General features: G+C 45.7%; 1 protein-coding gene across 1 annotated transcript in view; it reads left to right on the forward strand.

Moving 5' to 3' along the window:
• The window catches only part of LOC141141157 (uncharacterized), a 156,543-nt gene that overhangs the window by 125,445 nt on the left and 10,583 nt on the right, over positions 1-20,515 (forward strand). Inside the window, exons 21-22 of the mRNA XM_073628860.1 lie at positions 3,996-4,137; positions 7,830-8,014. Of these exons, the coding sequence (XP_073484961.1) occupies positions 3,996-4,137; positions 7,830-8,014 (327 nt within the window). The remainder of the gene's footprint in view (positions 1-3,995; positions 4,138-7,829; positions 8,015-20,515) is intronic.

A 20,515-nucleotide genomic window follows, 5' to 3' on the forward strand; every position in this document is an offset into this window, starting at 1 on the left:
ACTATGGTACCAGAGATTCAGTAACTCTGTCAACACAGGTGCAATAGTTCTTTGCACTGTTAAAGGCACTTCGCGGTAAACCCAACACTGAGAGTGTCACTCTATAAGGCTTATGTTACTGGAGCAGCATCTGAGGGGAGGGGTGGCTGTAAGAAGAATAGTGGCATTTTAAATGGCTAATCTCAAACACTTTATCACAAGAGTGATATTCTAGAGTCCCAGAATAGTGGAACTGGCAGCTATGTCTGTAGTATGTCCCTCCTCCATCAGCAACCTTTTCCTAGGGCTAAATGAGCTGCCCCTATTCAGCGTGGATCCCATACCTCCCAACTTTTTGCGATGGGAATGAGGGACACCTATCAGCAAAAGTATGCAGGCATAGGACACACCCCTTGCCACGTCCCCTTACAGCAGAATTGTACAAAAATACAAGATTGGTTAAACCCACAAGTGCTTTTTTTACCACTACTATTCCTTTATATTGGCTTTTAGAATTTTACAAATGCAGCAATTTAGAAATCAGATGAAAGGTTTAGCGCTGGAAAGCACTTTTTGATAGAGAAAAAGTGCATTTTATATACATCTATATAGATCTGACAAAAATGAGGGACAAATGAGGAGGAATGAGAGACAGAGGGACATTGCTCCAAATCAGGGACAGTCCCTCGAAATCAAGGACCGTTGGGAGCTATCCCTACTCTACCCACTTCACATATGTTCGCCAACTGCAGCAGTACACTTCTATTTATTAGCGTTATCTCCACAAAAGATGACTGCTGAGATCATCCAGTGTTGCAGCTTCCAATTGGACTACTACTCAACTGGTGACCCCTATGGAGGCTGCAGAGGAACAATGTTCCTCTCATCTTCCATTCCCTCTGTAGAGCGGACAGCAATGCAGCACCACCTAGAGAGGGGAGGGTAAACTGCACCTGCCTACAAGTGGGCAAAGGGAGAGAGAGTCACCTGATCCTTGGTCAGCTCACATAAAAAGCTGAGATTAATTAATGAGGTCTGGTTAACAGGTAAGATGTGAACCTATTAAGACTTTATTGCACCCAAAGCCTCTTGATTCCAAGACCTAGACCAAGACTGGTGAGAAAACAAACAGGCACAAATCCTGGAGTCCCTCATCATGTGTATCTGAGAAACCTAGCTGACACACATACATCATTCGCAAACCCTGCCACACAGTACATCACAAAGGCTCAGTCTGTAAAGTAGTTTTTTTAAGTGATTTCACATCTTATAAGAAAAAATCTTGAAATGTTAATTGTGCCTAAGCAGTACACTAAAATATGTATATATTGTTCTGAAATGTTACTGAAAAATATCAGTGAACTTCCTGTGCTTTAAGCCTCATAGCAGTATATGTGTAGTGTGAGATCATCTAAGGCAGTGGTTCTCAACCTGGGGGTCAAATGATGATTTGTCAGGGGTCACCAAATCCTGGGCTGTTCCTGAAGCCTGCATTGCTCTCCCAGCCTTTTAGCGGCCACCCAGCTGGGCTGTTCCTGGAGCCCGTGGCCGCCCACTCAGCCTCTTTGCAGCTGCCCATTCAGTTCATGGCATGGGTGGGGGGGCAGAGACTAGAGGTCAGATGACTGGTGAGGAATGTGAAGTGGGAGGGGCTGGAGGAGACCCTATCTCCTGATTTTGGCATAGGTGTCACTGCTACGAGATGCCACAAAGTCGGAAACACAGTGAAGCCAGAGACACAGTGAGTAACACTACCTGTGATTATAGTTGCCATTAAAAGTCCCCACTACAGTTCTCACATCAGATGACCTTGATCAAGAGCACCAAAGTTGGCTGATCAGAACTCCCCTGAGCATTGGCACTCATCCCATTCCCCCCACCTCCCCACCAAGGAGTAAGAGAAGGAATAAAAATAGAGAATACATGGAAGGAGAGAGAGGAAAAGAGGGGGAGGAACAAGGAAAAAGGGAGAGAAAGAATAAGAGAAAGAACAAGAAAGATGGCTAGAGAGAGGGATGGGGAAAAAAACCCAATAAATTAGTATAGAGAGAGATAAAATGGAAAGAAAGGAGAACAAAGAGAAAGAGTGGTACGTCCTAAAAGGTATCATAAGGGGTTTTAATACTGTATGAGTGGAAGGGATTCAGGGAGCACTAAATGTCTGTGGGTTACGAGCGCAAATTACTTGTCTTGCCTTGGGTGCTGACAACCCACGCTATGAAGATAATTTTACTGTTAGGGGTCCCCACAACTTGGGAGATTTTATCAAGGGGTCACGGCACTAGAAGGTTGAGAACCGCTGATCTAAGGTATTGCTATCTCTGACTGCTAGTCTTACAAGATATTGTATTGTATTGAAAATTGGTGATGTCACCTCTGTGCTGTTCACAGTTCTTCTTGCTGTAGAGAAAGCTGTAGAAAGCATCTCCCTGCTCCTGTTTCATCCTCATAACTAGTACTTTTCCCTCAGTTGTCTTTTTAGGGGACATCTGTCACAATTCAGGTCCTCTTAAACAAAATCCAATTTTATACATTGTTACAATATACCAAGTCAGGTTAGGACCAACAAACAAAAAATTGTTGTGTGAGAGGTAATCCTAGCGGGGAGGGGGAGCATAAAGTGGTTGTAAATGCTCAAGGTTTTTTACCTTCATGCATTCTATGCATGAAGGTAAAAAACCTTCTGTGTGCAGGAGCCCTCCCAGCCCTCCAATACTTATCTGAGCCCCATCTCAATCCAGCAATGTTTACAAGAGCAGTAGCTCTGCGGGTTCTCTGCCTCCTCATTGGCTGAGACAGCAGCAGGAGCCATTGCTGCGTAATGTTACGCCGAGTAAATTGATACCCAACATGTCACTCTTCAAAATTGCGCCCGCTTGTGGAATGGCGACAAACTTTTACCCTTAAAAATCTCCATAGGCGACGTTTAAAAAATTCTACAGGTTGCATGTTTTGAGTTACAGAGGAGGTCTACAGCTAGAATTATTGCTCTCGCTCTACCGATCGCTGCAATACCTCACATGTGTGGTTTGAACACCGTTTTCATATGCGGGCGCTACTCACGTACACGTTTGCTTCTGCACGTGAGCTCGGTGGGACAGGGTGCTTTTAAAAATTTACTTTTTCTTATTTATTTTACTTTTTATTTTATATTTTTACACTATTCTTTAAAAAAAGTGTCACTTTTATTCCTATTACAAGGGATGTAAACATCCCTTGTAATAGAAAAAAGCATGAAAGGACCTCTTAAATATGAGATCTGGGGTCAAAAAGACCTCAGATCTCATATTTACACTACAATGCATTAAAAAAAAATGTCATTTGAAAAAATAAAAAAAATAAAAATGGCCCTTTAAGAGCTATGGGCGGAAGTGACGTTTTGACGTCGCTTCCGCCCTGCAATGGTATGGGGACAGGTGGGGGCCATCTTCCCCTCACTCATCTCCATACCTAACACTTAGAAGGATCCAATCGCCTCCGCCACTACCAACAGCTCTGGTTAGCAGCGGAGGGCACGGAAGAGTGGCGGGAGGGAGGGTGATCTCGCGCCACAGAGCCACTATTATCGCAAACTGGCTAGCCCGCCGAAGAAGAGGATACTGGGGTTATGGCAGCTAGCTGCTGCCATAACAACAATATTCCTCTTCAAAGTTAGGACGTATATCGGCGTGCGGCAGTCCGGAAGTGGTTAAAATTGAACCCTAAGTCACCCCAACAAATATATAAGAGCTAAACAAAATATTATTTATTATTTATTATTATTATTATTATTATTATTATTATTATTATTATACACGATTTATTTAGCGCCAACAGTTTACACAGTGCTTTACAATTACAGTACAGTTCAATACAGAAGGGACAGGAGGGCCCTGCTCGTAGAGCTTACATTATAAAGGGAGGGGATGGTGGTACAAAAGGTAATAGATGCGGGGATTGATTTGATGGGGGTGATATAAAATATATTTTACTATGTCATATAAAATATGATGGGCTATGTTTTTTACAACTTTCAGGAAAAGCCAAATCCAGAGTTATATTTCAATGATACAAATCTAACAGTTCTGGTGACAGACTTGTTTGCTGCAGGAATGGAGACAACTTCCACCACTCTCCGATGGGGCCTCCTGCTGATGATGAAATACCCAGAAATACAAGGTAAGCTATTCATTTTGTGTGTGTTTTTTTTTTTCGATCATCCCTGTGATATTTTCCCCAATCTTCCCAGTCACATGACAATTCCCTGATAACTGCTTAGACTATATGACTGGTATAAATATCATTTGTTCTTGAGAAATACAACCTGATCATGAATAGGAACATTACTGCCACTGCCTAGAGCGCTAGAGCTAACACTTTAAAACACAAGTCAGGAGGATAGCTTCCACATTTTTAAATGTGGACAGGTTGTAATTAAAGTTAACCATAGGAGACAGGGGGATCTATTTATAGTGAATAGGGCTCATGCACACAGGACATTTTTTACAGCTGCTGTTAGGGGCATCTGACATTTTTTTTTTACTGCCTCTAAACGCCCCTTCATGTTAGTTTGGAGGCATAAGCGTTTAGGGGTAGTACAAAAAAAAAATCAGCCTGTGCATCCAGAAGCAGAGACCTTTGAGCTGTAAAAATGTGAAATGCCAAAAAACGCTGCTAAACGCGGCTAAATGCTGCAACAAGCTGTTAGGTGTGTTTAGCCTCTTTTGCCGTTCTTAGACGTTTTTACATTATAGCAGTGGCGAAATTACCAGGGTCACAACAGTCGCACTTGCAACTGGGCCCAGCATTCCGCCACTGTGGGGGGGCCCAGCGGGGTTGCTCTTCACACACGGCTCTGAGCGGAGATCGTGTGTCATGGAACAGTAGCACAACAGAGACACTGGTGGCATTAATGTTCTATTTGCCTGTCCATCGTCTCTAGCACGGGATGAGAGAGGAGGACACACAGCTGATCTCACGGCTCCCCCCCCCCCCTCCTGTGTGGTCTGTGGGAAATGTGCGCTTGTTAGCTTCACACTTGACTGCCTGTTGGAAGGCACTGATGAGCACTAATAGAAGGCACTGATGGGCACTGATAGAAGGCACTGATGAGCACTGATAGAAGGCACTGATGAGCACTGATAGAAGGCACTGATGAGCACTGATAGAAGGCACTGATGGACACTAATGAGCACTGATAGAAGGCACTGATAGGCACTGATAGAAGGCACTGATGAGCACTGATAGAAGGCACTGATGGGCACTGATAGAAGGCACTAATGGGCACTGATAGAAGGCACTAATGGGCACTGATAGGAGGCACTGATGGGCACTGATAGAAGGCACTGATGGGCACTGATAGAAGGCACTGATGAGCACTGATAGAAGGCACTGATGGGCACTGATAGAAGGCACTAATGGGCACTGATAGAAGGCACTAATGGGCACTGATAGAAGGCACTAATGGGCACTGATAGGAGGCACTGATGGGCACTGATAGAAGGCACTGATGGGCACTGATAGAAGGCACTGATGAGCACTGATAGAAGGCACTGATGGCCACTGATAGAAGGCACTAATGGGCACTGATAGAAGGCACTAATGAGCACTGATAGGAGGCACTGATAAAAGGCACTGATGGGCACTAATAGAAGGCACTGATGAGCACTGATAGAAGGCACTTATGAGCACTGATAGAAGGCACTGATGAGCACTGATAGAAGGCACTGATGGGCACTGATAGAAGGCACTGATGAGCACTGATAGACGGCACTGATGAGCACTGATAGACGGCACAGATGAGCACTGATAGAAGGCACTGATGAGCATTGATAGAAGGCACTGATAGAAGGCACTGATGGGCACTGATGAGCACTGATAGACGGCACTGATGAGCACTGATAGACGGCACTGATGAGCACTGATAGAAGGCACTGATAGAGGCACTAATGGGCACTGATAGAAGGCACTGATGGGCACTGATAGAAGGCACTGATGAGCACTGATAGAAGGCACTAATGGGCACTGATAAAAGGCACTAATGGGCACTGATAGGAGGCACTGATAAAAGGCACTGATGGGCACTAATAGAAGGCACTGATGAGCACTGATAGAAGGCACTGATGAGCACTGATAGAAGGCACTGATGAGCACTGATGGACACTGATAGAAGGCACTGATGAGCACTGATAGAAGGCACTGATGGGCACTGTTGGAAGGCACTTAGGAGTACTGATCGAAAGCACTGATGAGCACTGATAGAAGGCACTGATGGGCACTGATAGAAGGCACTGATGGGCACTGATAGAAGGCACTAATGGGCACTGATAGAAGGCACTAATGGGCACTGATAGGAGGCACTGATAAAAGGCACTGATGGGCACTAATAGAAGGCACTGATGAGCACTGATAGAAGGCATTTATGAGCACTGATAGAAGGCACTGATAAAAGGCACTGATGAGCACTGATAGAAGGCACTGATAGGCACTAATGAGCACTGATAGACGGCACTGATGAGCACTGATAGACGGCACTGATGAGCATTGATAGAAGGCACTGGTGGGCACTGATGGGCACTGATAGGAGGCATTTATGGGCACTGATGGGCACTGATAGAAGGCACTAATGGGCACTGATAGGAGGCACTGATAAAAGGCACTGTTGGGCACTGATAGAAGGCACTAATGGGCACTGATAGGAGGCACTAATGGTCACTGATAGAAGGCACTGATGGACACTGATAAAAGGCACTGATGGGCACTGATAGGAAGCATTTATGGGCACTGATAGGAGGCACTGATGGGCACTGATGAGCACTGATAGGCCACATTGATGAGCACTGATAGGCAGCACTGATAGGGGGCACTAATGTGCACTGATAGGCTGCACTGATAGGTGGCATTGATGAGCACTGATAGGTGGTACTGATGGGCACTGAGGAACACTGATAGGCAGAACTCAGGCAGTATTGATGGGCTTTGATGGGCAGAATTAAAGAGTACTGATAGGTGGCACTGATGGACGCAGTTAGGCGGCATTAATGAGCACTGATAGGTGGTGCTGATAGGCAGAATTGATGGGCACTAATAGGCGGCATTAATGAGCACCGATAGGCAACACTTGTAGGTGGAAGTGATGGGCACAGATAGGCGGTATTGATGAGCACTGATAGGCAGCACTGATGGGCACTGATAGATGGCACTGATGACTGGGGCAATGATTATCAGTGTAAGCAATTTACTGACATTCTTAACAGTTAACGGCAGTCCTTTCCTAACACAGACACAGCGTGTGAGGAAAGGGCTGTGGATAACCAGCAAGTCTGTTTACATGTGATCAGCTGATCACATGGTAAAGGGCCGCTGTGATTGCGCTGAATGCACGTCCCAGGGGTCATGCGGGAAGCACGGTTTTGGGATGATGTCCATGGACACCCTCCCAAAATTGGAAGCCTGGGGCTTGTATGGAAGGGGGGCAGGGGGGCCCATCATGGTTTCTTGCACCGGGGCCCTGAAGGTTCTAGTTATGCCTCTGCATTATAGGGAGTGTTTTTACTGTGAAAACGCCCAAAAATGCTGACGCCAAAAAAAAAGCGCCCAAAAACCATAGTCATAAACATGTCCTGTATGCATGAGGCCTAAAACACAAGTCAGGAGGGATATCTTTCATCTTTTTATCTGGACAGGTTGTAATTAAAGTTAACCATAGTAGACAAGGGGAGCCTTTTATAGTGAAAGCCTATACCCACCAAAATGCTGCTGAAATGGCTTTATTATTTAACTAATAAGAAGCTTGGGAATGACAGGATATATCTTAAAGAAAAATTTAAAAAAAACTGAAATAAGCCAGTATGCCTTTCTTTCAATACCAGAAAATGTTCAGAAGGAGATTGAAAAAGTCATTGGTTCCGGAGAGCCTTGCCCGATACATCGAAAACAAATGCCGTATACTGATGCAGTTATCCATGAAATCCAAAGGTTTGCCAATATCGTGCCAACAAATGTTCCACATGCCACTACCCAAGATGTGACTTTCAAAGAATTCTTTATTCCCAAAGTAAGCATTACATTTTATCCTTCATTCAGTACTAGATTGTAAAATATGAAGGGCATTTGTTACCAAATCATGGACAACTCCTAAAACTAGTGACCTCAAAGTTAGGCAGAGCTGACATCCTTCCTTGTAGTGTAGGTTAACAGGCACGGTGGGTGTAATGCAAGATGAAATGATAGGCACCAGTCACTTTTTGAATGCGAACAAGAGATTTATTGTCTCTTAACAAGAACTGTGGGAGAGCGGGTTAGGGCCAGGACACCTTTAGGTAGACGCAATGGTAATTGGCAGACTCCGACAAACTATAGGTAGACAGCTATACAGGAAAAGGCCTCCAGCCAGATGCCATGTCTATATAGGTAGGACTGCTGTCTCCTATGGCAACTGAACTTGTAACAGTCACTAAAGGTAGTCGTACATAACTCTTGGTAACAAGAGTTGAATAGTTCTTCTCTTATCTCACAGTATCCCACTGTAGGTCTTCACTCACTGAGCTCCTGGTCTCTCACTAGACTTCCAGATCCCAGTTGTCACCAGATCTCCTGAGCTCTTCCACAGCTAACCCGCTGTAAACTCCTCAAGCGTCACCCCCGCTAACCCGCTGGGTCCCTGGCTTGGCACTCGCTGAAGCTTTCCCACATCTTCGCTGTCCCTGGCTGGTGAAAAGACTGCTCTGGTACATGCTCGAGCTTACTCACAGTAGGCTCCGGTAATAAGGTGGATGGTCCTTTAGTGGTGACTGCTTCCCCTTTACCTCCGACCACAACTGGTTCCCCGTCCAGCTGAACCTTTGCAACTCGGTTAGACTCCAATCCTGCAGTCCCAACCCCACACTGCTTCTTCTGCTCCTGGATGGGCCTCAGGCAGCCTAGCAACCAGGTGTCCCTGAGATAGGCCTTTGGCTTCTGGCCTAGAAACCCGGGGCGACATAACACACGTCCACCTAGACAGCTGTCCAGGCACCGATCACCTGACTCCTCCCAAAAAAATAGGCTTTCCCAGCAGGCCAAAGGACTAAAAAAACCCTGCCAATTGGCTGAGACACCCCATCCATTTATAATCTGACCATGCTATGCCCTTGTCGATCTAATGTCACCAGCCACAGTGCCACCTAGTGACAGAAGAGAAAAAGTGCAGCAATTCCAGATTTTTAATTTTATTAGCAACCCTGCCTAAACACCAGGGTGCTACACCCATCCCCTTTATAGGAAACTACATCTCGGCGTTTGCAAAGAAAAAAAAAATTGAACTCTCAAGCCTGAGAGTGGATGTCCTGGCAAAACTTAGGTGGGGTAACAGGGAAAAAGAAAAATAATAACAATGCATGTGGCATACCACATGAAATAAACAACAGGATAGATATATATGTATATATATATATATATATATATATATATATATATATATGTCTCTCCTTAGCCAAGGAAGACATAATGGGTGCAGGAACACCTGAAAGAGAAGAAATAGACAGCTTAGAAACACATTTTATCCCTAAAATAACACAGTGCATTATATACATGAGTGAATGTTAATTACCATCATCCGAGAACAGTAAAACAGTGCCAATACACACTACGACACATCTTTATATAATAACAATGACCATATCTAAGCACATATACAGATGGAAATTTGGCCCCACCCACTTGAGGGTACCAGCCCTTTTTCATGACAATCCTAGAGAAAAACTTAGTAACTCCTATCAAACATTTTGCATAATGTGAACCAGGACTCACTCAGGTTGGCACTCTCATGCCACCTGGTGGTCAGTATAGTGAGAAACAGTCCGTGTGTGTGTGTGTGTGTGTATATATATATATATATATATATATATATATATATATATATATATATATATATACACACATATATATTTTTTTTTTTTTCGGCCATTTTCAAGTTCAAGGTGATAACTTGCCCCTTTTGCCACAGCTTATCCTACCTATTTAACTAACACCTCAGTGTCCTTGGAGCCCCAAAGTTCAACAATATTTCACCTAGGATGCAATCACACATCAGCAACATTCACAGCAGTTTCCCTTCTTCGCAGGGATAACTGAAAGGCATGGCTGTAATCAAACAGCAATAGGCCATGCCATGGTGCAAGGGACTGTACTTCCCGAAGGCAATGTCCCTCAACATTCCCCCTTGCATTCAAAATCTCAGTCTGTCCACACACAGCCGGGGACTGAGATTAGTTTGCTCGTTAATGAAGAACCGGACATGCTGAAGTCTCTCAGCTGGAAATCAGCATGTCACTTTTCAGAGGGAGGCACACTGGCGATTCCAGAACACAGGCCAGTATGACTCAACTGTAGGGATGAGCTTTGTGTTCGTGTTGAAGGCATGTTTGACATCATCATGTTCATCATGTGTTCGGTTGTTCGCCGAATTACGAACGACATGGGCTGTTCGCGCCAAATTCGAGTGGCGCGTCATGGCCCATAATTCACTGCGGCATCACAGTGCATTGCTGGCTGATGATTGGTCAAGCATGCACTATGACCTGCATGCTTGGCCAATCACATTGCTGTGTGTACAGAAAGCCCTAATTGGCCAAAGCCAAGGAGGCTTTGGCCAATTATGGCTCAGGGGGTTTAGTACACGCCCACACTATATAAGGCCGCCTCCGTGGCGGCCTTGTGTACCGTGTTGCGTTGGAGACTGGAGAGAGATAGATAGACAGAGAGACAGTGTCATTTGATTTAAGTTAGATAGAGTAGGCAGGTCGAGTCAGTTAGCTGCACTTACAGTGTATTGTGTATATATATGCATCCCAGATGTTGTGTGTATATATATATATACTGTATTCAGTTTAGCTAGATCTTGTTCTTCTCTTCCTAATATACTGACAGGCAGGCAGGTGTTTTTACAGTATTTCCAGTTAGTGTACTGTGTACCCTGCACAGTTGCACCTACGGTATAGCTACCTGAAGCCAGGTGCTTGTGTAGGCTCTTGACGTATTTCCAGTTACTGTACTGTGTATCCTGCACAGTTGCACCTACAGTATAGCTACCTGAAGCCAGGTGCTTGTGTAGGCTCTTGACGTATTTCCAGTTACTGTACTGTGTACCCTGCACAGTTGCACCTACAGTATAACTACCCGAAGCAGGTGCTTGTGTAGGCTCTTGACGTATTTCCAGTTACTGTACTGTGTACCCTGCACAGTTGCACCTACAGTATAGCTACCTGAAGCCAGGTGCTTGTGTAGGCTCTTGAAGTATTTCCAGTTAGTGTACTGTGTACCCTGCACAGTTGCACCTACAGTATAGCTACCTGAAGCCAGGTGCTTGTGTGGGCTCTTGACGTATTTCCAGTTACTTTACTGTGTACCCTGCACAGTTGCACCTACAGTATAGCTACCTGAAGACAAGTGCAGGTGTTCTCATACTAATAATACTACAGGCAGGCAGTATTCTGCTAGCTGCAGTATAATCGGTATATATATACATCCCAGTTTTGTGCAGCTACATCTCACTGCAGGCGAATAGTATGTCTGGAAGGCCAACAAGGAGAGGCAGACAGTCACAAGCCAATAAAAGAGGGCAAGCAGGCTCTGTGTCTAGAGGCAACAGTGTTGGTCGTGGACACTGTGCATCCTCATCAGCACATGGCCGTGGGACACACTTGGCCTTTTTTTCAGCAGCTGGCCGTGTTGAGCCACAACATGCGGAAGACTTGGTCGAGTGGATGACCAAGCCGCCCTCATCCTCCTCATCCTTTCTCACCCAGGCTCAGGGTACTTTGTCTGGCAAAGCAGCTGCCAATGTGGCCTCTTCCCTCGGCTCAATAGCATCAGTGACTCCTTCCCTAGCCCCACCATATCCTCCTGAGGAGTCCCCTGAACGGTTTGACCACAAAGTTGGATACATGCTCCAGGAGTATGCCCAGCATTTTGAAGGCTCCGATGATGCTACTCAGCTATAGGAAGGCAGTAACGTGAGCCCAGACAGAGGGGGTGCCCAAGAAGGACAGCAATCTGGCAGTCACGTTTCCCCTGCTGCAGCATACTGCCAGGTTTGCTTCAGTGATGAGGAGGGAGGGGATGATGAGGTCACTGACTCCACATGGGTGCCTGATTGGAGAGAGGAGGCCCTCCAGGGGCCAGCCTAAGGGCAGTACACTGACTGCATCTCACCGCAGAGCTCCGCATGTGCAGGGCACTGCTTTCTCTGCACGTTATTCCAAAAGTTCTTTGGTGTGGGCCTTTTTTGAGATGCATCAGATCCCACCGCTGCTGTTTGCAACATATGTCTCAAGCATATCTCACGTGGCCAAAACATCTCCCACTTGGGCACCACATGCTTGACCAGACATATGTTGACCTGCCATGCAGTTCGTTGGCAAGTGTACCTTAAAGACCCACACCAAAGAACAAAGAGGACCTCTCCTTGCTCCTCATCAGCTGGGATCTCCAACCCCACTATACTGAGACCTGCACTGAGAGGAATGAAGGTGTAGAATTAGGTGTGTCACAGCCAAGTACTTGCGGGCAATCTCCTATCAGTACACCGACGTCAGATTGTGTCAGGCAAATTTCCCTGCCCCAGCTGCTGCACCGCCGAAAGAAGTTCGCTCCCAGCCATCCACATGCCCAGCGGTTAAATGCTAGCTTGGCAAAATTGCTAGCACTTCAACTGCTACCTTTTCAGTTGGTAGACTCTGCCCCCTTCCGTGAGTTTGTGGAATGTGCGGTTCCTCAGTGGCAGGTTCCCAAACGCCACTTTTTCTCACAGAAGGCGATACCGGCTCTCTACTGGCATGTGGAAAGCTATGTCTTCGCCTCACTGGACAGGGCGGTCAGCGGTAAGGTGCATATTACCGCTGACTCATGGTCCAGCAGGCATGGACAGGGATGTTACCTAAGTTTCACGGCGCATTGGGTGACTCTGCTGGCAGCTGGAAAGGATGCAGGACAAGGTGCAGTAGTGTTGGAGGTTGTTCCGCCACCGCGCCTCCAAAATGCCACTACTGGTGATTCTGACACACCTCTCTCCTCCACCCCCTCCTCTTCTTCTTCCTCCGTGGCCTCTTCCTGTGCTTTGTCCTCGGAACCAGCAGTGCTCCGTAGGTGTTCAAGGGGCTACGCAAGTACGCAGGCCAAAAGATGCCATGTGGTGCTTGAGCTGGTGTGCTTGGGGGAAAGGAGCCACACTGGGGCAGAGATTCTGTCAGCTCTGCAGGGGCAGGTTCAGCGATGGTTGACGCCACGTCAACTTAAGCCAGGAATGGTGGTTTGCGACAATGGCACCAACCTCCTCTCCTCCCTCCGACAGGGACAACTGACCCATGTGCCCGGTTTGGCTCACGTCCTTAACTTGGTGGTGCAGCGGTTCTTGGGCAGGTACCCTGGCTTACAGGATGTCCTGAGGCAGGCCAGGAAAGTCTGTGTGCATTTCCACCGGTCATATAATGCCAGTGCTCGGCTGGCAGACCTCCAAAAGCAATGCGACCTGTGCGACTATGGCACCAGGACAGGGTCAGGGGAGCTTGTTTTTTTTCCCCATGCCAGGGATGCATGCACTGTCCTGTCACCATTTGAGGAGGCCACGGGGATGGTGAGCAGTGACAGTGCATGCATCAGTGACACTGTCCCCCTTGTCCACCTGTTGGAGCACACGCTGCGTGGAATAATGGACAGGGCACTTGAGGCAGAACAGAGGCAGGAAGAGGAGGACTTCCTTAGCTCTCAAGGATCCCTTTATCCAGACAGTGTTCCTGTGTGCCCGCTGATCACACAGGAAGAGGACGAGGAGGAGGAGGATTGTGTCAGCATGGAGATGAAGCCTGGCACTCAGCATCAGCAGCAGTCATTAAGGGATCATTTACAGTCCCAAGAAACCCATGGACTTGTACGTGGCCGGGAGGAGGTGGCTGCGGATCATGTCGTCCTTAGTGACCCAGAGGACTTTGAACCGAATGCCTCAGCAAACCTACGCTGCATGGCCTCCCTGATCCTGCAAAGCCTGCGGAAGGATCCTCGTATTCGTGACATCAAGGAGAGGGATCGTTACTGGCTGGCAACCCTCCTTGATCCACATTACAAGAGTAAGGTAGCAGACCTTATCTTGCCTTCGCAGAGGGAGCAAAGGATGAAACATCTTCGGGAGGCCTTGCAGAAAGGTCTGTGCAACGCGTTCCCAGAGACTGGGAGGTTACAAACTCCTGTTCCTGGACAACGTGTTGCCGAGGCTTCGGTCAGTCAAAGAAGGAGTGGTGGAGAAGGTGGCTGTCTGACCGATGCGTTCAGACAATTTTTTAGTCCACAGCTCCAAGGTATGATCGGTTCCAGCAACCATCGCCAGCGTCTGTTTTACATGGTGCAGGAATACCTAGGGGCAAGATCTGACTTGGACACCTTTCCCACCGAAAATCCTCTGGGTTACTGGGTCTTGAGGATGGATCACTGGCCAGAGCTTGCACAGTATGCAACTGAGCTACTGGCCGGTCCTGCATCCAGCGTTCTTTCGGAACGCACATTCAGTGCTGCTGGAGGCTTTGTAACTGATCACAGGGTGCGCCTGTCCACTGACTCGGTCGATCAACTGACCTTCATAAAAATGAATCAGTCTTGGATCACCACCAGATACTAAGCATCTGATGCTGATGTAACCGAATAAAATTTTTTGAAATGTCAGATCCCTTCAAGATATGCTGATGCTGAGTGACTATCCTGTTATGCTGAGTGACTATCCTCTTCCTCCTCAATGAACATGCTGATAGCTTGTAAGAATATTTTTGTTTCTGGGTGCCGCCACCAGTGTCTAAGGCCCAATTGTTCATCCCCTGTTTAATAGGGGCGTGTAATTACAACTTTTGATGCAATTCTTTGCAGCAGGGCTCGTTCCTGCGCTCCAACTAGAGTATCTGTGAGGGGTTGCAGTGTTGTGGCACCTGCACCAGTGCCTAAGGCCCAATTTTTCAGCCCCTGTTTAACAGGGGCGTGTAATTACAATTTTTGATGCAATTCTTTGCAGCAGGGCTCGTGCACTCCAACTAGAGTATCTGTGAGGGGTTGCAGTGTTGTGGCACTAGTGCTTAAGGCCCAATTTTTTAGCCCCTGTTTAACAGGGGCGTGTAATTACAATTTTTGATGCAATTCTTTGCAGCAGGGCTCGTTCCTGCGCTCCAACTAGAGTATCTGTGAGGGGTTGCAGTGTTGTGGCACCAATGCCTAAGGCCCAATTTTTTCAGCCCCTGTTTAACAGGGGGGTGTAATTACAATTTTTGATGCAATTCTTTGCAGCAGGGCTCCTTCCTGCGCTCCAACTAGAGTATCTGTGAGGGGTTGCAGTGTTGTGGCACCAATGCCTAAGGCCCAATTTTTTCAGCCCCTGTTTAACAGGGGGGTGTAATTACAATTTTTGATGCAATTCTTTGCAGCAGGGCTCCTTCCTGCGCTCCAACTAGAGTATCTGTGAGGGGTTGCAATGTTGTGGCACCAGCACCAGTGTCTAAGGCCCAATTTTTCTGTCCCTGTTCAACAGGGACATATAATTACAATTCTTGATCTAATATTTCACAGCAGGGCCCGTTCCAGCGCCCACCAAGAGTAACTGTGAGGACTTACAGTGTTGTGGCACCACCACCACCACCATCACCAAAGCCCCAATTTTTCTGCCCCTGTTCAACAGGGGCATGTAATTACAATTCTTGATCTAAAATTTCACAGCAGGGCCCTGTGAGGGCTTACAGTGTTGTGGCAACACCAACACCTAAGGCCACAATTTCTGCAGAGTATATAGGGCAGGCCCCTACTTTCAAACATCCAACTTACAAACGACTCCTACTTGCAAACGGAAGGAGACAACAGGAAGTGAGATGAAATATCAGTTCAAACAGTTCAATCTCTGTATTTGCAGACAATACTAAGCTAAGCAGGGCAATAACTTCTCCGCAGGATGTGGAAACCCTGAAAAAAGACCTGAACAAATTAATGGGGTGGGCGACTACATGGCAAATGTGGTTCAATGTAGAAAAATGTAAAATAATGCATTTGGGTGGCAAAAATATGAATGCAATCTATACACTGGGGGGAGAACCTCTGGGGGAATCTAGGATGGAAAAGGACCTGGGGGTCCTAGTAGATGATAGGCTCAGCAATGGCAGGCAATGCCAAGCTGCTGCTAACAAAGCAAACAGAATATTGGCATGCATTAAAAGGGGGATCAACTCCAGAGATAAAACGATAATTCTCCCGCTCTACAAGACTCTGGTCCGGCCGCACCTAGAGTATGCGGTCCAGTTCTGGGCACCAGTCCTCAGGAAGGATGTACTGGAAATGGAGCGAGTACAAAGAAGGGCAACAAAGCTAATAAAGGGTCTGGAGGATCTTAGTTATGAGGAAAGGTTGCGAGCACTGAACTTATTCTCTCTGGAGAGGAGACGCTTGAGAGGGGATATGATTTCAATTTACAAATACCGGACTGGTGACCCCACAATGGGGATAAAACATTTTCGCAGAAGAGAGTTTACCAAGACTCGTGGCCACTCATTAAAATTAGAAGAAAAGAGGTTTAACCTTAAACTACGTAGAGGGTTCTTTACTGTAAGAGCGGCAAGGATGTGAAATTCCCTTCCACAGGCGTTGGTCTCAGCGGGGAGCATTGATAGCTTCAAGAAACTATTAGATAAGCACCTGAATGACCACAACATACAGGGATATACAATGCAATACTGACACATAATCACACACATAGGTTGGACTTGATGGACTTGTGTCTTTTTTCAACCTCACCTACTATGTAACTATGTAACTATGAAATCTACCCCTAGGAAGGGAAATTCTCTCCTGTAAGAGTTAATATGGGAAACACGTTTCTCCTTTCCACTGATGCTTTATCACCAATCCTTGTTTCAGTAAAAATCCCAAATTTTCTAAAAACATTTGTCATTGTGACAGAAAGTGAGGTGAAATCTTCTGAAGAGGAGCACAGACAGCAAAACAAATGTCACAGGGGTGATAACCCTTCCCTATGTTTTCCAAAAAGCTTAAAAATAGATTTTTTGGCTGGAGCTACACTTTAAAAATGTACCAGTTCAAAATTACAAATAGATTCTACTTAACAACAAACCTACAGTCCCTGTCTTGTTTGCACCACCTGTATACTGCTGTTCAGAGTATATAGGGCCTGGGGGCCCCACGCCTTTCCTTTTTTTTAATTTGGGTGCGGGGGTCCCCTTAATATCCATACAAGACCCAAAGGGTCTGGTAATGGACTGGGGGGGGGGGGGGGGTACCCATGCCGTTTGTCTCACTGATTTTCATCCATATCGTCGGGACCCGACATTACATTAAAGCCGTAAGCAGTTTTAAATTACTTCTATTCCTTTAAAAATGTCATTTTGTGCAGGAACTGTTCTAAGCACAGGAAACACGCGCCACTTTACAGGCATACTATAGATACCCAGAATGAACTAAGTATGACCATAAATATGGATTACATAATATGAATGTGCTAACCTGCAAAAAATAAATAAATCAATAAATAATAAACCTAACTGGTAAGAGCAGTGACTAAAAATGAAAATAGTGACGACTCCAAAAAGTCCTTAATTAATTAAAAAGAAAAACAGTGACAGTCCATAATATAGATTTGTAAAAAAATGTGAGAAAACACCACCAAAAGTCTATGAAGGTTGCACGTGGCAAAAATTAGATAAGTGACTCCCAGGTTCACAGGTGAGTGGATGATTGGTTCCAGGATCTAACGGTAAGTCAAAACTGGGAAAACCACAAGTGAACAGAAGATCTAGATCGGTGCCGGGGCCATCACCCAGAAACAACAGGAGGCTTACCGGAAATAAATGACCTGAAATGACATACATCATACAAGTCAAAAGGGCTTGTTGACCACCTGGTCAAAACGATATAATTTGTCAGATGTCGTCAGCATACAGTGGGAAGGGGAGGTAACATCACAGCTTTCACATCCATAGGCGAACCGACACAGGCCAAACTAATAATTCACATGCCATGCGAGGAGTAAAAAACTCACATAGCGTGATAACGTTTAAAACACTGGTTTATTAAAAATAATTAAAAAACAAACTCACATGTTGGAAGATCAGAAAACAGCTTAAAACATCATATAGCGGCAATCGTGAGGGGTCCACCCGACATGTTTCAGCTAAGACGCCATCATCTGGGGTGTGGAACCCCCCTCCTCACCGCTCTTATAAACAGATAATGACCCCCACTGGGAGTGTCCAAAAACCGGAAGTGCCCCAAATGAATGACGCTTCCGGTTTCAGAGGTCATAAATTCACCATAATGAAATATGCCCACAAACGAAGATTTAAATTTAGAAAGGGAATGTAATTAACAGTCTAAAGAGGTTCCAGTGTGTAAAAGACTATAATCTGGCTTAGTCAGCCAGTCCGGAACCAAGCCTCGCTATCAGTGTCTAATACCAATATGTATGTGGGTACAGCGGCGCCGCCGCGCTCCACCCACACACAACCAAACGTCGCTCCTAGGTGGCGCGCTGACATCACTCGCACACTAATAGTCCGGCGTCAATGCGCTCCACAGTGCTTTCCAAGCCTCACTGTCAGAGGCATCAGCCGCATCCCACTTAACCAGGAAGTGTGACGCCGCTGCGCTCCACAGAAACCAACCAAACCTCACTTTGAGGCCGGTCTTAATGTTAGAGTGTCAGCAGAGGTGGATGTTTGAACAAATAGAACAATAAAAAAGTGGGCACGAATCGTAATTATAATAAATGCCCAGATTGCATAACGAGGAATTAACTTAATATAATCATAAAGGGGCATGTCCCCACGCCTAGTAATATGGGATTATATGGAAGATCATAGTGTGACACTACCATATATTAAGGGATCATAGTAGAGATCACCACACTCCCAATGGGGGGCATCAATATCAATGCCATCCAAAACATTATATATTAATACATGGGAATAATAAATATTCAACCTCAGTACTGTAAAGACATATTATACACGCCTGATGACTAGGCTAAAAAATATAAAACATAAAAAGTAAAAATTAAAAGATAATAAAATTAAAAAATAAAAAGTAATGTTAAAATTAAATAACAGAGGGAGATCAGTACTTTATGCTTGGTTAATGAAAGAGTTGATGTCCCATTCCACGTTAATACCCTGCGGGAAATGGGACCCCAACTCATAAATCCAATATGTCTCCAAACGGGAGACACCCCTAAGTCTCTCGACTTTAGATCGGGAGATTAGGGAATTGAAGGATAAACTACTTGCCTATTACAGACACCCCCCGGTTTCTACATATAATAGATATTCCCCCCTACGTGATCATTAGGATGAGAATGTCTATCCATTTCCTAATGTTGGGCATGATCCATCCCCCTACAAACAACCTTACTCTGGTCCACGGAATACTCGGGGTTTTCACGAGGCCCCCCCAAAACAAGAAAAGAGGTCCGGAAACAAGAGAGGGTCCAGAGGAGGGAGGAGGATCCAGAGACGAAAAAAAAAAACGAACGTAACTTGTCAAGGAGTATTCAACCTGAGTGATACGATCCTTACTCAGGAAGAAATAATTATCCTGAATAAGGGTTTTAAATTTGCCCCTCCGTGCAAACTTAACAAGTTTGACACGTTTATTGACATTTAAAAGTTTATTAGAAAAATCAACGTTCAAAGATATATCATCTCGAATCCCACTAGGAATGTGGCCAGGGCGGCAACGTCTGGCACGGTTCATTCGGGTTTATCCAATCCCTCTCTTTTTAGTCCCCCAACACAACTCCCACCAACTATCAATTTGTTCAAGGAATTAGTGCTGAGGGATTTAGCTAATATTCCGCTAAAGCATACATTTTACAATCCTTTACCTTCAGCGGGCCTAAAAACTCTATGCGATAACAAAAACCTGGTTATCCGCCCCGCCGACAAAGGCGGGGGTATTGTGTTATTAAACAAATCAGATTATATGGACGAAATGTACCATATTTTGGGAGATCGTGAGACTTACATGGAATTACCGAATAATCCCACACATGAGTACAAAAAGGAATTGAGAAAATTAGTAGCTAGAGGTTTTGACTCTTGTATTTTAAATAAGAAGGAGAGATCTTTTTTGGTTCCCCTTGCCCCGCGTATCCCCGTTATATATTACTTGCCCAAGGTCCATAAGGACCCTCTTCACCCCCCAGGTCAGCCCATAATTAGTGGTATCGACTCAGTCACTTCTAAAATTGGGAAATACATAGATTTTTTCCTGCAGCCATCTGTACACAAGATGCCATCTCATTTAAAAGATACCAAGGATGTGATTAGATTACTATCGAATGTTTCTTATTCTGGTAATCTCATTATGGCCACTGCGGACGTGGCATCCCTCTATACTTGCATTCCACACTGTAAGGCCCCTTTCACACTGGGGCGGTGGGGGCGTCGGTGGTACAACAGCGCTATTTTTAGCGCTGCTGTACCGTCGTTCTTGCAGCGGTATTCGGCCGCTAGCGGTGCGGTTTTAACCCCCCGCTGGCGGCCGAAAA

Source organism: Aquarana catesbeiana, linkage group LG04 (genome assembly GCF_042186555.1).
Source record: "Aquarana catesbeiana isolate 2022-GZ linkage group LG04, ASM4218655v1, whole genome shotgun sequence".
Taxonomy (NCBI): domain Eukaryota; kingdom Metazoa; phylum Chordata; class Amphibia; order Anura; family Ranidae; genus Aquarana; species Aquarana catesbeiana.